Source organism: Neolamprologus multifasciatus, chromosome 8, assembly GCF_963576455.1.
Source record: "Neolamprologus multifasciatus chromosome 8, fNeoMul1.2, whole genome shotgun sequence".
Taxonomy (NCBI): Eukaryota; Metazoa; Chordata; class Actinopteri; order Cichliformes; family Cichlidae; genus Neolamprologus; species Neolamprologus multifasciatus.
The window spans coordinates 8,431,458-8,448,118 of NC_140446.1; the positions used below are offsets into that span (position 1 = coordinate 8,431,458).

The following is a 16,661-nucleotide window of genomic DNA, read 5'->3' on the forward strand; positions in this document are numbered from 1 at the left end:
TTACTTGAAAAAAGTAATCAGTAACTAATTACTGATTACTTCCCCAAAAAAGTAATCCCATTACTTTACTGATTACTTGTTTTCAAAAGTAATTAATTACTTAGTTACTTAGTTACTTTTTAAAAACACGATTTACAACCTGAATAGGTAATAAAGCAATAGATCTTTCAGCCCAATTCTACTTTTTCTGCATAATCCATCATACAAAATGTAATCTAATCTTTTAACTTTATGCATCAAGCAAAAATTTAATTATATGCAACATTCACTGACTGGAAGAAATTTGTTTAATATTTAAACCTATTTTCTGCACATTCCAGCACGTAAAATATTTTTTTTGTGTGTGTGTTTACACTCACTCTTTCAAATAGATGCAAGTAAAACACAGCAGAAAATAAATAAAGTCAAAGACTCAGCGGTCCTTTTGCTCTATTTTCCCCTGTAAAGCAGGAGTAGGGTAGGCGGAGGTTTACCCTGGTGCAGGTGTGCCGCAGCGGTCAGTGGAAGAATCCGCGAGTTTTTCTGTGAATTTCCCATTACGTCGCAGCGCACTCGGTGCTTGCTTGGAAGTTTAGGGGTTTTTTTTTTCGCTGTAAAAAGAAGTTTTCTTCCCACGCACAACGGACGCTAATGTTTTTGTCACTTTTTATGGAATCAAACTTAAAATAAGGTCAGTACTTCCACGCTTTAAACGCTGCATGCTCATACTCTCTCCCGTACTCGATATATGATCCATTGTTGATCTGCACACAGCTGTTGTCACGAACGTCGAACTTGCTTACGTCACTGTCATGAGACATTCCCGCAAAAAAATCACAGTTTTAGTAACGCAGTAACGCAGCGTTCCTACGGGAAAGTAACGGTAATCTAATTACCGTTTTTGCAAGAGTAATCCCTTACTTTACTCATTACTTGAAAAAGGTAATCGGATTACAGTAACGCGTTACGCGTTACTGTACGCGTTACAGTACTTGTACTCAGTACTCGCGTTACAAGTACTGTAACGCGTTACAAGTAACGCGTTACTGCCCATCTCTGCTTCTCACCAATAAAAGAAAATGACATAGATGCTTTATGATATAGAGATGGGCATCTCTTCTAACTATACTTTCCTTTTGCACAACAATGCTATCAGATAGTTGTACCCAAAAAGATAAAATCCACCTTCACCTGTTCAAATCCAGGCTTTTTATCTTGGGCCAAAAAGCATGTCTTAATTACATAATTACCAAAGCCCGCTGAGCCTCTTTCTGATCTTCTAGGATGAAAAGCAGTCCAATTACCTCAAATGCTAAAAATATGGGCTCAGCAGCAGAGAAGAGGATTAAATCAATATTATGGTCCAATCTAAGGCAATGCTCCAATAACAAAGAAGAAAGTAATGGAAAAATCATAGTGCTCAATGTTTTTGCTCCCGAACATTACTCATCCTGCTTCCTCAATGGAGTCTTATCTCGTTATGACAACAGCATGGAGTAAAAGGTCACCTTGGACTGAGGTATGTTATCTTTGCTTGAATTTGCTTCAGGCAGGGGTTACTGGAGAGTTAACAGCGTGCCATGATCGCCGCTCTGTCAGGTTTGGTAAACGCTGACAGAAATTATGTCAAAAGTTGAAAAGTTGACAGCAGATTAGAAGTGACAGAAGAACATCACTGCCAGTTGATGGTATCTTTTTTTCTGCCTTGTATTTGTGTCACCAGCTGACATGTGACCCAAACACCAAAAGGATATTCCTCCCGGATGCTGCAGCAGATGATTGACCTCCATATGACAAGATCAGCGAAGGAGGCTTTGATCTGTGACCAGATCCTCATCTTCGTCCGCTGGTCTGTCTTTTCCTGTCCTTTCTAATTTGTATATTTTCTTAGTTCTTAGTTATCAGATATCACTGTTGTGCCATTGTTTGATATTTAAGTATGTTTAACTGTATTTTCTACACATATGTGTTGATTTTTGATATGTGATCAGAGGTTTGGCAAGTTCCAAATGGAGAAGCTAGTTCAAAAGTCGTGTATGTATTAACAGATGTGTATTTACAGAGAAGTCAGAATTAAGACACTGAACAGCAGGCACTTAGCATTGCCTCATAATCCACCACAAAATCTCTGTAACATACACACACAATGACATGTTTGTATATTTTCAACATGTAACAATTCTTTACAAAAACAGTACTCACCCCTCAGAACTTGATCTTTTGTCACAGCAAAGCCACTGATAACTCAGATCTGAGGTCCTGGTGACATAGTTACTCTGCTCTCTTATCTCCTTCCTCCTTTGATCACTATTACAGTGGTCCCCAACCCCTGGGCCATGTACCGGTCCGTGAGTTGTTTGGTACCAGGCTGCTCGGGTGTGAAATCTATGGTTTTCAGGGTTTTAATCATTTTTTGGCGTTATTTTTTTTAAAAATTGTTTTTATCATTAACTCCCTGGGTCTTTTCCCGGTGTTATGAATAAATCTTCTGTTTTTTTTGTACTGGTACTGGTACTGGTTTTTGTTGTTGTATTTATCTGCGACACCTTAAAGGCTGGTCCGTGAAAATATCGTTGGACATAAACCGGTCCGTGGTGCAAAAAAGGTTGGGGATTACTTTACCTGCTAAACATAATTTATAATGCCACTGTACTGACGACATTTACTATAAACAAATTATTGCATCGTTGACATCAACTGGTTTATGAGCATTTTCTACAAATGACAGGAAGCTAAATCAAGAAGTACAAGTGATACATTTCCCAGCATTCCTGTCCACCAACCAACTTTCCTGAGACGATGCTGTTTTAAACAATCGAGTGCAAAACGCTTGAATAAATATTTGATGCATAAAAAAAAGGCTTTGGTTCACAGTCTGTCCACCGTAACATAATAGTGAACAACGTATTCTGTGTAAACTGAAGGATCCGTATGATATTGCTTTTGATTTGACCCCAGGGCTGAATAAGATTTGCCAATATCTCTAAGGAATGTTTCCAGCACCTTGTACTATGAAACTTTCTATGCTGTGAAGAACTAAGGTCATGAAATCAAGTATCAGGTTACCCAGAGTACTGTAATATGGCTTTGTATTCTATTAGAATACAAATGTTCCTCAACAAAATAGGAGCAACAAAGAAGAAGTACACATGCATATTCTTTCAAAAAGGCTCTTTAATTGGTCTAAGTGATTAATTACAGGGTGAGGGAGCCAGGTAATATAGATACTAGAATAGCTTTCAATTACCTCATTTAAATTTGATCATTAAACAGTTAGAGGAGATGGGAAATAGGGACAATGAGGGAATATAAAAGAGTGGAAAAGAGGGAGTGATGAAAATCGTAATATAGGCAAACTGTAGAGTTAATACAGTAATAACAAATGTTTCAATAAATCAGCGACAGCTTTACAAAAAGAAAAACTCAGAATGTGCCAGAGGTGTATTTAGAAAAAGAGTGACTATAAATTCCTATCATATGTAGAATACATGAATATGACACTACCAGCCTCAATTAACACATTTCTCTATATTGATATAGTATTTAGGATATAGAATTGATTTAATGTCAGGCCCTGTGCGATGTTGTGCTGTACTGTAGCCTCACAGTGAGACACAGCGAGGAACGAGAGTCCATAGTTTAAGACACCTAGTGCTGGTCAATCCTGTCCTGTCGCTTTCACCAGTTTGCAGATTGTGTTCACATGGACTGCTTTCACATAGTCAATCCCTTGTCTGCCTCATCACTAAATGAAAACATGAAGATTTTAGCTCCAAAACATTATGAATATTTAATTAAGTTACCTGAAAATAACAGATGTCTCAAAATGATTATTACTTCAGTTTAGAAAACTGCTGCTGCTTTGTGTTTCTGGAATACAAGCATTTTAATACTGAATGTTTCATTTTGGAATAAAACTCGCTCCACGTCTGCTTTGCATCTCTCTTAAAATATCTTGCTACAATGGCTGCTTGTTTTTGGTGGTTGTGTTTAAAGATAGTCCATCTATTCGACACCCAAGACTAAATCCCAACCATCCACAATAAAATATACACAACACACACAGCATGAAAACTCTGGTTATAGTTTAACCATGCGCCAACACCATAGACTGCTGTAAATTTTGGTGCACATTGAAGCACAGAAAACACATAAGCGTTGTTCATAAGAAAGCAGCAAGTGGGTTAAACCTGCCAACGTCAGATTTCGGTAGCTTTCTTGAGGATATATTGGTAACAGTGCAGTCTTCTTTCTGTACTGATTATCGCGTCAGTTCAACATATCCATAAAATCTGGCGAGCCAAAACTTTTTTTCTTTACCACATAAAAAGTCACATCGAAAATCAACAGTTACTTCAAGTCACACACTTTACCCTTTTACGTTAATCTAACCAATAAACTCTCTCCACAGTGGTAATGTTTTAATGTCCTGTCAACTGTATAACCACAATTTTCACCTTTTGCGGTCCTAGAGGTGTCCAATCAAACTTCAGATTCCAAGCTGGACACCCGTCGCCAGGGCCTAAGTACACAGGGGCTCCCCACAGGCTGCCCCCCTGCTCCCTGACCTACCTGAGCCTCTGATCCAGTCTGGGACCCCTGATAGACCCCGTAGGCTCCATACACACTGTCCTGGTACAACAGACCCCGCTGCCCCCCACACCCCCCACCACCACAAGCCAACAGCTGGCAAACTGGGCTGGATCCTGGGTGATTGCTAGCAGTCTGGCTGTGGTGCTGCAAGTCCAGGGGACCATGGTAGAGGGGGAGTCCAGGGTATGAGTTCAGGTAATGCGCATACTGTCTGCTGAGCAAGCTGGTGGCTCTCCGTACCACGCCCCGCCCTATCCCAGTCCCATGTTGCACTGCTTCTCCATACGTTGGTAGGTGGGTGGAGTGCGAGTAGCGCAGCCGCTGGCCCTTACGCCCATTGGGCTTCCTTTGGTCCTCCCTTATATGGAGGTAGGCCTGGTTCCTTGGGAGGCACAGGTTGTTTCGAAGATGTGCAGGATTGTATGCCTTAGCAGGTGTGGTTTGAGTAAGAATACATGGGAAGAGGTCTGGAAGGGTTGAAGGTGATTGACTGGACAGGGAAGACTGGGATTCATCAAGCTGGTGGATCTGCTCGCTACCCCATGTTGCTTTGAGAAAAGAGGGGCGTCTGTGCCTGCGTCTGCCTCTCAGAACAAGGTCCTCCGGTGGCCAAGAGCCGTAGTTCTCTACAGGCGGAGGCATCGTCTCCCCTGTGTAAATATTGTCAACGCTCGGGGACGACATGTGGTTGTCTTGGAGGTGGTTGACTTTAAGCTCACTCAGACACACAGGACTTTTTTCACTCTTTTCCTGCTCCCCGTGTATTCTCCTCTCCACATCCCCATCGTCAAACTGAAAACTCTTGGACCTCCTTTTCCGTCGGGAAAACCCCAGTTGAACATGCTGGTTTTGGGGTGAGGAGGCTGGGTGAGAGGTGTAGATGTCAGGTAGCTGGAGATCGGTGCAGGGAATGAAGGACGAGTGTGAGTGGGTGTCTACATAGAGTCTCCCGGTGGTTTGGTAGTGGTGTGGATGTTGATGAGGGAGTGGCTCTCCAACGGCCAAGTGGGGACTGCTGAGGCTGGAAACAGGAAGTGGTCTGTCATACAGACATGAAGTAGAGCGTGTTGGTAGTGTGTAGCGCAGTGGTGTGGGCCTGCTCATACCCCTCTGCTGTTTCAGAGAGGTTACAGCAGTCAGAGGTGGGGTTAGAGACCGCTGAGGAAGAGGGCAATGATTCTCTGTAATATAAGCAAACCCTGCTGGTACAGCTTCTGTGGCAACTTGTGGAACACGAACAGGCAAGCTGCCACCATGTCGACTCAGCTGTTCAATGGTCTTGGTGGCGTTGTCCAGGGAGCTCTCTACATTAGCGGTGGAGACCAAATCCTTTGCAGTTCGAAGCATCTTAAGCATATTTGCTTGCGCGTAATTGGAGGTCAAATCAGGTTTGGCCAAACCAGACGAACGCCCAGTATCCTCCACTCCATTGAAGCAACTGTAAATACCCTGAAAGATAAACGAGAGGGACAAAACAAACAAATAAAGAATGAAGACAAGAAGTGAGAAAAATTCTTTGCCCCCAAAGATCTTTTTAAGGACTACTTTGGCATTACCTTGAAATACTGTTTTGTTTCTTTTATATGTTTGTATTTCATCTGATCTATTGAGAAAGGCTGAGCTGCATTACAATAATTACAATACAATGTTGTGTGTTATAATAGACCGCTGCTGGTTATAACTACAGTGAGAGTTGGTGAATCCTTATTTATAGCTGCTGTCTGTGTTTCTAATATTAGGAAGAAACAGTGAACATAGTGGTGGTTCAGGCAGGATTCAAGAAGTCAATCTCTGCAACAGTCTTGGCTGATCCATTGATAGGCTTCTCCGATGGAATTGGTAAATCTCACATAGGCCACACTACTGAAGCTGCTTTAGGCTACTCTCAGCTGTGGTGTGTCTGCAAGCAACTTTGCAACCCACCTCCATCTCAGCTTCTCCTCTTAATGATGTCAGTGATTCTGGCTGTAGCTGTGCATTGGTTGTTAAACTGACATATGTCGGTTGCACATATCTGAGGGAAGCACAACAGGTTCAAATAATACTAGTCCTATTCTAGCTGGATATATCTTTCACAGATTGAACCAACGGCACATATCCAGCCACAGCTTCATCTGTCACAGCAGGAAGAGAAGCTACCGTTCTGCTCACATCCAGATGTCTACTGTCTGTACTGCAATACTTCTCTCAATTACCATAGACAAGAATGACTCAAAAGACAAGAAAACAGAATTTAGAAATAAATCAAGAAATCACTGGTTAGCCACAAACTGTTTAACTTTGAATCGTCCTAGTGGGAACAATTTGACAGATGAGATTCCCCCCATCTTAAAGTGATGACCCACCTCTTATATACTAAACATCCCATTGGCATAAAAATAGATTTCATTAATATCTTATCTTGTCACCGAGGCAAGTCTTAGTCACCAGTAAATTATGCATTCTCCCCGAACCCAAAGAAAAACTGTTTAAGCTGAGAGGATTGAACCAATAGAGGCACATGGGGACACATGCCTAAAGTCCCTTACAGAGCAAACTGTCTCTAACTGCATGGACAAACAAAGAGCCAAATCCCATGACTGTTCTCTGCTTACAGTTAGCTGAGACATCCTGAAAGAGCCAAATTTAATTTGGTCCTTGGGGCCGCCCCATATGGATTAATGATCAGATAGTCATTTAGCCGTTAATCTGATAAAACCCAGATCCAGGCACAATGGTATGATTACACAGTAGAGGAGGCTGGAGTCCATAGACATTTTCCTGGCTGTAACTGAGGCCAGAGCATTTTGCCTCAATAACCACATTCCAAAACAACTGCATCAACAAACTGGGTAGTGATTTGGGCTAATTGAACATTAGGCAATCAAAGTTAAATGCTGAGTAAACATCAGAATTAGAGCTGCTTTTCATCCTTTTTTGTCTCTCCCCTCCCCTCTCATTCTTAATAAGAATACTGTACCATTTTAGCTAACATTATAACAAGGCCTTTCAATAACGCAATGTAATTGCATGCAAATACACAGCCATTTGCATTAATTTATCATCACATAAAAGCCACTTCATGTAAAACATCATGTTAAATGAAGAAAAAACCAACCAACCACTTAGAGCCAAAATAATATACCAGCCAGTCTTTCAATCTCTCCAGCAAGCTGTTATACAACTAATCAAATTACAGTGGGCCAATCAGTCACTTAACTAAATGATCAATGCAAAAATCAGCGAGGCAATTTCTCAATCCCCCTTCTGTAAATCATGCAATCAGTTATCAAACCAACCGAGGACGCATAAACAACCCAGCTCTCTCACAAAAACAACTTAATCAACTGACAAGAGGCAACCTGATAGCTGAGAGGTTAGAGCACATAACAGCCATCCATCCATTTTCTTCATCGCTTATCCAGCCAGGGTCAGAGTGAGGCTGGAGCCAATCCCAGCTGACACTGGCCAAGAGGCGGGATATACTCCAGATAGGTCACTAGTCCATCTCAGGGCTAACACAGAGATAGACAGGTGTTCGAGCTAACATCAACACATACGGCCAATTAACCTGAGGCAGGAAGCCTAAGCACCCAGAAAAAAGCCAGGTGGGCACAGGGAAATCATTCAAAGTCCACAAATAAAGGCCCCAGCCAACCAGCAGGTCAGAACCCAGCGTTAACCTCTGTACCAAAGAGCCATATCAACTGTTAAAAAAGAAGATTTAATCCAATATATGTAATATATTCATTATATATATTAAAATCAATATGTATGTCTAAATCTTTTTTGCATTTTCTGTGTCCTCACTGGACCACAGTGCAACCCTGGAACATACCAGATGTGCACAAATGCCATCAGCAGTGATCCCATCCCAATTCCCGCTTGATTTTTGCTGCCTGCTTTCTTTCTATCCTGCCTGTTTTTGTTGCTCCTATTTCCACGAAGGCAATATAACAACAAAAATCTGTGAACAAACTTGCAAATCTCACCCTGCTGATGGCCAACAGGAAGTCGAGTTTGTGAGACTTGTGAAGGGAGTGTCTTAGTTTCCAGTAAAGCAGGTGTTCCCAGGCAAAGACCAGCAAGCTGAGGCCCATAGCCACCAGTAGCATGTAGAATACACCTGCCATGTTGTCGATGTCCAACTTGCTGCTCATTACTTCGTTCTTCTCATTCTGGCAGATGCCTGACAACCAAACTGTCTCTAAGCGCTCGGTGTCTCCTAAAAGGGATGAAGGTTTATGGGAGTTAGTCAGAGACATGACAGCTTTATAGTAACCTGAAGATAACCATTTCCATAATGAACACGTCATATGTTTTAGAGGATTTTTACACTGTAGTTGGACAATCTAAGGACAGTGCTTGTGACTCACACAGGACGAGAGCTGTATGACTCTAGAGCTAACTTCAGGCAACTCTGAGTTCCATAGTGTGAATGCTTGTTGTAAACAAAGCAAACAATTATTCTGGATAGATGAAGTTTTTAAGGTGATTTAAGTTTTTGGAGTAGAGCAAAACTTTTTGTTTTGTTTTGCTTTACAAAACAGCTTTATTTATAAAAACAAAATATTCAAATGTCATAGGTTTCAATTTCTCATAATAAACCTATGATAATTATTATTCAGTTTGCATGACTCATTCTGTATTGCGGCCTAGGAATCGTAACAATTGGGGGCTCGTCCAATATTCCCACCTTTAATTTTGGGAAAATGTGAGTAAATATAGTCTAGTTGTTGGTTTTGTGAACTGTATGATTTGCACTTGTCTTTTCACTTTCCCTGGCCACATTAATGGCCCAGTCACAGGGCAAAGGGTTATTAAATTTTGATGATTTCCTTCTATTAAATTAACCCTACATATTGGGGAGAAATGTGCTCAGATTGGAGTGTGTTTAATTTGGTTTATTGTTCTTTTTGCACACACATCATATGCCACACACTTGCCAGCTCATCCATGCACTGCTTCACGCCACTGATATGAATTTACACTCATCACGATTATTATTAAGTTTAATTAACCTGTGGTAATCCTTATTCATTTGGTGGTGCAACTTCATTCTTTGTTAGTGGAGATCTGTGTGGCTGGAACACAGGTATGTCTAACCTATTTCCGTCTGTGGAGATACTGTATAGCTTTAATGTGAATATGTGAATTATAAAGGGGGATATTAAGTGCATATTATACTGTATATTTAGGTAATTATTAATGTTTTTGAAATTCAACAAAGTTTTGGACCAAAACCCAAAGATATGTATGCATAAGGTGTACACAAAAGCTTTATACATATGCATATTTTGTCTTCTTTGTTTTTCTGGTCATGTTAATGCATTCCCCTGTTCCAATACAGCACCCTTTATATCAGAGAATGTAAGGTCCCTGAACATATCTCCATTAAATATCATTACCACATAAGCCACCCCTCTAGGCCTCTGAACAGGTGGCCACCTCTTGAGCTGAGCTCTCCCCAGTGGCCTCCAGGGAGCACGGCCCATTTTATCATCAGTTACCGTATGTTGACCATAAACACACTGTTAGTTACATCATCACGGAAAACTCGGAGTGAGCGTGAGTGTGTGCGTATGTGGGGAGGATGCTCTTAAGCTCTCAGAGGAGGGAGGATATTAACTCCACACCGGCGGCAGCCACCATGGTGAATGTGTTTGTGTGTATGTGTAGGTAGGACGTGTATATATATGTGTGTGTGTGAGTGTGTCACAGAGATAATCATATCCCTAACATTTCCTGCTGTTCTGCAGGATATTAACTCTTCCCTGTAAGCCCACTTCCCTGCTGATACAGCACACACTGAACTGGACTGACTCCAGATCCATGGTGCATATACAGTGTGCCACAGAGACAGAAATAAACACAGACGTTTACAGTTGAGGAAAATCTAAAAGTGTGTGCAGGTACGAGATGTACTTTTTAAAATGAAAGATTTGGATCTGTGCCTACCATCTCCAAGGAACTGCAACAGTGCTAGATCAATAGGTCGTTTCCAGCGTGAGTCTTTCTCCAGAGCGATGCCATACCCCGTGGTGGCAAACACTTTCCCACTGCCGATGGTCACCAGCTTGCAGCCCTCATCCTTCCCGGCCATGTAGTTTAAAACAGCAGCATCATAAATGAAGGCATCCAGCTTCCTGCATGCAAATGGAGTATCTTAAGTGTAGTGGCTGTTTGATGTTCATATATATATATATATATATATATATATATATATACATATATATATATATATAACTTAAAATGTTCTCTGTATGATGCATCAGTCAGTCAATAAAGTTATTCTATATATTACAAGTTCTGCTGGATTTTTCAGACTGTAAGCTGTCCTCATGAACCACAGATGTAGGTGAAGTTGTTCCAGAATCCCCTGCACCGTGTGTTTCACTGCCTAACTTTGCCCTCCTAATCCTTCTGATTTCTCTTTTCCTTTTTGCATATTTGTCATATTTGCATGTGTTAGATCATGAACACATTTTAATATTAGACAAAGATTACAGAGTAAACACAAAATGTAATTTTTTTTAATAATGACTTCTTTTATCAAGCAAATAAAGTTATCGAAACCTACCTGGTCCTGTGTGGAAAAGCAGTTACATCCTAAACGTAAGTAACTTAACAACCTGGCTGTGACAAGAATTGCAATCAAGTGTTTGTGAAAACTGGCAACTGATGGCAGCAGATGGCTGCCCCACCCTGAGCCTGGTTCTGCTGGAGTTTATATCCTGTTAAAATGAGTTTTTCCTTCCCACTATCGCCAAGTGCTTTCTCCTCGGTGGTCTTTGGCTGTATTATTGCAGGATCTTTATCTTATAAATAAAGCGCCTTGAGGCAACAGATTAATTTTGTGCTATTTGAATTGAATTGAATTGAATTGAATTGAATTGAATTGAATTGAATTGAATTGAATTGAATTGAATTGAATTGAATTGAATTGAATTGAATTGAATTGAATTGAATTGAATTGAATAGATGACAGCATCTTGAAGCAGCAAAGCAGTCCCAGACCATCGCACTACCACAGCCATGTCTGACTGCTGGTACCATGTCAGGACTCAGAGCTTCCAAAATGTTTGTCTTGTCAGGCCACTGAATATTTTCAGTGGTTAATCGCAGTTAATTCATGTTCCAACAAGAGTTGGGTGTATTTTTTCACAAAGCACCAGCATCAGCTTTGATAGAATTTCTCCCTTAGTGAATTTTTTTTGTACTTACTGAGTTGTGTACTCTGTGTGTAGTTTGGGGTATTTTAGCTTATCAAATAGGAATGTGGTATTTTACTTACTACAGCCCACATTCTGCCTTCTAGTCCGACATTACTGTCAGTTAATTTAAAAAGCAATCATCTAGTTTGAATCTTGCTTGATAGTAGAAATTCATCAAAAAGAAGCTTTACTCAGCTTTTTTAAAGTATAATGCCAAATTTAAATGCACCAGCTGAGAGCCTCTCTCTTACAACACGCTGAAAAGTCTCGAACAGAAACCCAGGCTGTCGGATACAAGGATATTGTTGGACCCAAAGCTACAGCTAGAGGCTCTGTGAGGCTGAATTAAGATAAAAAAAACACTTTGGGCAAAGAGGTAAGTCAACGGGTTCACAATGACAGGCAAGTATTCATGGGCTAATATCTGTTCCCTGCAGACAGTGACTGTCTGCAACAAAATTGAGTTGGTTGGATAAAGTTTAAAGTTAGGACATTGCATTAGATTAAAAAGTCAGAGGATCAACACAATAGTTACGATTTATGCTCTTTGGCTCATGGATATCTGCACTAAATTTAATGGAATCTATCTCACTACATTAACCTCCTATCTATCTTGTACTTGATCGTGACACCAAAGTATCTGATACAATTACTTCATCATCTCGCCACCGTAAATGCTTTTGCCGAATTTCAGAGCAGTCCATAAGTCGGTGGCCTTTTACATCTGGAACTGACTGACAACACACTCCATCAGGTGCATTACTAATTAAAAGTAGGAAGAAAGAAAGAAAGAAAGAAAGAAAGAAAGAAAGAAAGAAAGAAAGAAAGAAAGAAAGAAAATGTTGGATCAGATGTCTGATAATCTATTTTTATTTCAGAGTGAAACCAAGAAAATCAGTGAAAAAATATAAAGAGCGCACAACTGGTTTATAAAAAATGTCCCAAGTCACCTGTATGGTTCTTCAAAAATGATCTGGTCCTTTGTGAAGTTGGCATTCTCGACAGCTCTTTTCTATACAAATTAAGCTCTACTAGAAATGACTTTAAACCTAAAAATACACCCATCAGATTGGCCTAATTTAGAAATAGATACATAGAGCATCAAATCTCAACTGTACTATACAAATTCTAATAATTATTACTATGTCTTTAGTTGGATGAGGACCAATTAAATATAATTTATTTATTATTAAATATAATATATTTAAAATGTAATTAAAACTTTACCCATTTTTGAGGCTTTCTAGGGCTTCCTCCACCCCTTTCTGGTTGTATTTCATCATGTACGTGTGCATGTCGGGGTAGTTGCTGCGGATGTTTCTCTCTGTGCTTCCATTTGGGACGGTCCCGAAGCGGAAAGGAGGATAATGCTCATGTGGTCTCTGGAACTGCAGGGAGATGGAGGAAGAGAGAAAAGGGAAAGGGGAGAAGACGCATGAGATAAGTGAGACATAGTGAAATAAAAGACTTTCAGTGAGGAGAAAAGCATAAAGAGAGAAGGAGTAAGCAGTGACAAGAGACTGACGGTAGTCAGGGAAGAATATGGAAGTGGGAGAGAACAAAAAAAATGCTGATGAGGAGAAGAGCAAAAGACATTTTAAAATGTAGACAGGGAAAACTGAGGAGAGTAAAGAAAAATGAAGACATGAAAAAGGAGTATGGGCTCAAATTGTGGTCATAAATATTTTGTACTTGTAAATCAGTTTTGTACTTGTAAATCAGGATTTGTATGTGTAAAAAAGATTTGTATGTGGACTTAGCCAAAAAAAAAAAAATACGTGCGAAACGAATTTTGACCCTATTTTTCTTCCTTTCATCTGATTGGTCAATGTCATGTCAATCATACATTTAACTATCCAATCAGAGAACAGATGGGTTTGGCTATTGGAGGGGTGCTTTATGGAGCTTCAGGTCCTTGAAGGGAATAAATGCCCTAAAGGAGTGTCAGAGAACAAAAAACAAAGGAAAGACCAAAGGATGTGGAAAAGAGGAGGCAAAAGACGAAAGAGCAGAAGAAACAGGTGAAATAAAATGATAAAGAAGATGAAGGATGTGCAGAGGAAAGAATAAAAAGGAAGGAAAGGAGAAAGAAAAAAAGAAGAATTTGGAAAAAGGAGGAAAGGAAACATAAAGGGAACTTAGGAAGAATCTTAGGCAAGAAATTGTGAATCAATAAATGGAGAGGGAATTAAAAATAAACTAAAGAGCAGACATAAGTGTGAAGTAACATGGTAGAAAGGAGTCAAAAGGATGAGGGACTACTTAGATGAACTGAAAATAATCTATTTCAATTTGATGAGCTGGACCACACCCCAAACACTTAAATTTCTAAGAATGCCTGCTGGCACCACGTCTCTGCTGTCATTTTTTCTGGCTCAACGTCTCTCAAAGGTATGATGGCGATTTGCTAGGCCCAGAAGCCACCACCGATCCTTGGTAAAGCCTTCTCCAAACTACAGCCTCTGCCCAAGTTCCCTGCCTCATCTTCAATTAGCGCCTGTCAGGTTCTTGCTAATGAAATCCATCTTAAAGTCATTCCATCTTTTTCCAAAACTGATCTTATCGGCGACTAAACGTAACGCTGTATAAATGGAATGGAAGCCACTCACTCACCTCGGTGTTATTAAAATCTGATATCAACATGCATGAGTTCGAATCATTTCACTGCACAGAGATGATCCTAGCGTGGTTCAATCTGTGGCTGATCGAAGTTCGCGTTTGATTAGATGATGCAGAGACCAGAATGAAGCCGAAATATGTCTGTTAACGCTCAATTAGACTGTAAACAGCAAAGAGCTATTCATCTTGGTTACAGCGTTGACCTTTTGCGCTGAGCACGAATGAATGGGCCAATCAAAATGTGAGCGTACGAGTAGATGCGTCTATGTGTGTTCAGATAATCACGCTTTAGCTGCATTGCAATGGCTTTTGATGAGAGGCTTTTTGTTATAATGAGCTATTTGGGGAAAAAAAGGCCACATCACAGCCAGAAGATTAGAAATTACAGGATAGGTTCACATCTTAATTTGACATACAACTGAAGAATTATTGGTTGCTGTAATTGCTGCTCCCGTCCATGCTGGCCATCAAGAGATTCCCTCTAAAAGCAATTTCATTGTAATTTATGGGGCGGCGATGTCCTGAGCTCCTCTTGTGTACAAAATTGCAGAGTGTGTTTAAGTTAATAAAATAATAATATGTAGCATCAACAGCCTTTTAGTGACTAATTGCAGCTTTGGAAAACAATTTCTGTGGAAGCAAAGGGCAGAACTTCACACAACAATTCCTGAACTTGAAAGGTTACTGCAATTTTATACAGATCAAGAACTACAGAGTTTGTTCCCATTAGTTTGAAATTACTTTAATAGAAAAAAGGGCAGTTATGCATGTCTCATATTGTATGTGGGCATTAAAATACACTTATTTTAGTACATAATGACTGTACAAAAAGTCCTCTTCCTGAGGAAACTCTTTAGGTTAAATTTTAGGAAATAAATTTCTATCATTAGGATTAAGCCAGTAATCTCGTTCAGCAGTGCGTCCTATAACCTTTAAAAAAAAAAAAATCAAAAGTACACACAAGTATCAAGTACAAATGCCTCATGGTAAACTTAAAACCTCATGATTGCGATTATAATCACATCGCAATTATAATCATCCTTTTACCTTATGTATTATCTGTTCTTATTTCAGCATCAGAAGATTCCCATTTCATCTGAGCTGGAGACATTTTTCCAAACCTGAATATGAAACACCTACACTACAGTGATGTGTATAATAAATCCACAGCTCACAAATAATCCCCTCCAAAAAGTATTTCATCCTGTTTGAGAAATTTCAGAACTTCACGGGTGGTAAGGTGGTGCGGTGATTAGCATTGTTGCCTCACAGCATGCAAGTTCTGGGTCCTCCTTAAATATTCTGTGTAGTTTGTGCTCCCTGTGCCTGTGGATTTTCTCTGGGGATGCCAGTATCCTCCCAAGGTCCAAATACATGCTTGTTAGGTTAACTGGTGATCCGAAACTGACTGTAGTTGTAGATGTATAATAGATAAAGCACTGCATGAATGGCTTTAGTGACTTGTTGTGTAAAGCGCTTTGAGTGAACAGTAAGACCACAAACCTGCTATGTAAGTGTTGCTACACTTTATTATTATTAGCCAGCTGTTTAAGAAAATTGAAAACTTTATTTTTCAATTTTCATCACTGTGAAGTCACCACAGTACTGAAAATTAACCTGTTTATCATGCACTAAATAACACAACATTTAAAGTTATTACAGCTTAGTTTGTTTTGCAGGATGTTTCACAATATGAAAATACATACTTTATCCACATGCATCATATACAATTCAAATATGTGATGATAATTATGGCATTACACACAAGCTTTAAATCTGCAATTTAGTGCTAGCTAGATTCTGGAGTACTGCAAAAGACACCTGCGCTTCTTCCGGCCCACTTAAGCTCCAGAGTTAAACTAAAAGTAACGAGTATACTTTTAAAATGTAAGAAGTAGAAAGTACACATATTTGTTTAAAAATTTAGGGAATAACAGTAAAAAGTTATCTGAAAAATAAATACTCAAATAAAGTGCAGATACCTGAAATTCTATTTCATTTTATTTAATATTTGCACTTTATTACTTCCCACCTGTGGCTATTAGCAGAGATGGACAGTAACTGTAATCTGATTACTTGTTTCAAGTAACAAGTAAAGTAAGGGATTATGATTGCAAAACAGTAATTAGATTACTGTTACTTTCTCGTTAACATGTTGCATTACTAAACCATAATTTTGTGAAATTCACAGAGAAACCCCCAGATCTACCCACTGACAAACCTCCACCACCCCACTCCTGCTTGACAGGTGAAAATAGATTTAAGAGCGCCAGTACT

At 39.7% G+C, this 16,661-nt stretch overlaps 1 protein-coding gene across 1 annotated transcript in view; it reads right to left on the bottom strand.

Moving 5' to 3' along the window:
• Window positions 1–3,135: 3,135 nt before the first annotated feature.
• Window positions 3,136–16,661, bottom strand: part of LOC146512411 (glutamate receptor ionotropic, NMDA 2C-like) — a 65,008-nt gene continuing 51,482 nt past the window's right edge. The window contains exons 14-17 of the mRNA XM_085170324.1: window positions 12,993–13,153; window positions 10,510–10,697; window positions 8,544–8,776; window positions 3,136–6,021 (exon numbers count right to left, since the gene is read on the bottom strand). Of these exons, the coding sequence (XP_085026450.1) occupies window positions 4,462–6,021; window positions 8,544–8,776; window positions 10,510–10,697; window positions 12,993–13,153 (2,142 nt within the window). The 3' untranslated portion in view covers window positions 3,136–4,461. The remainder of the gene's footprint in view (window positions 6,022–8,543; window positions 8,777–10,509; window positions 10,698–12,992; window positions 13,154–16,661) is intronic.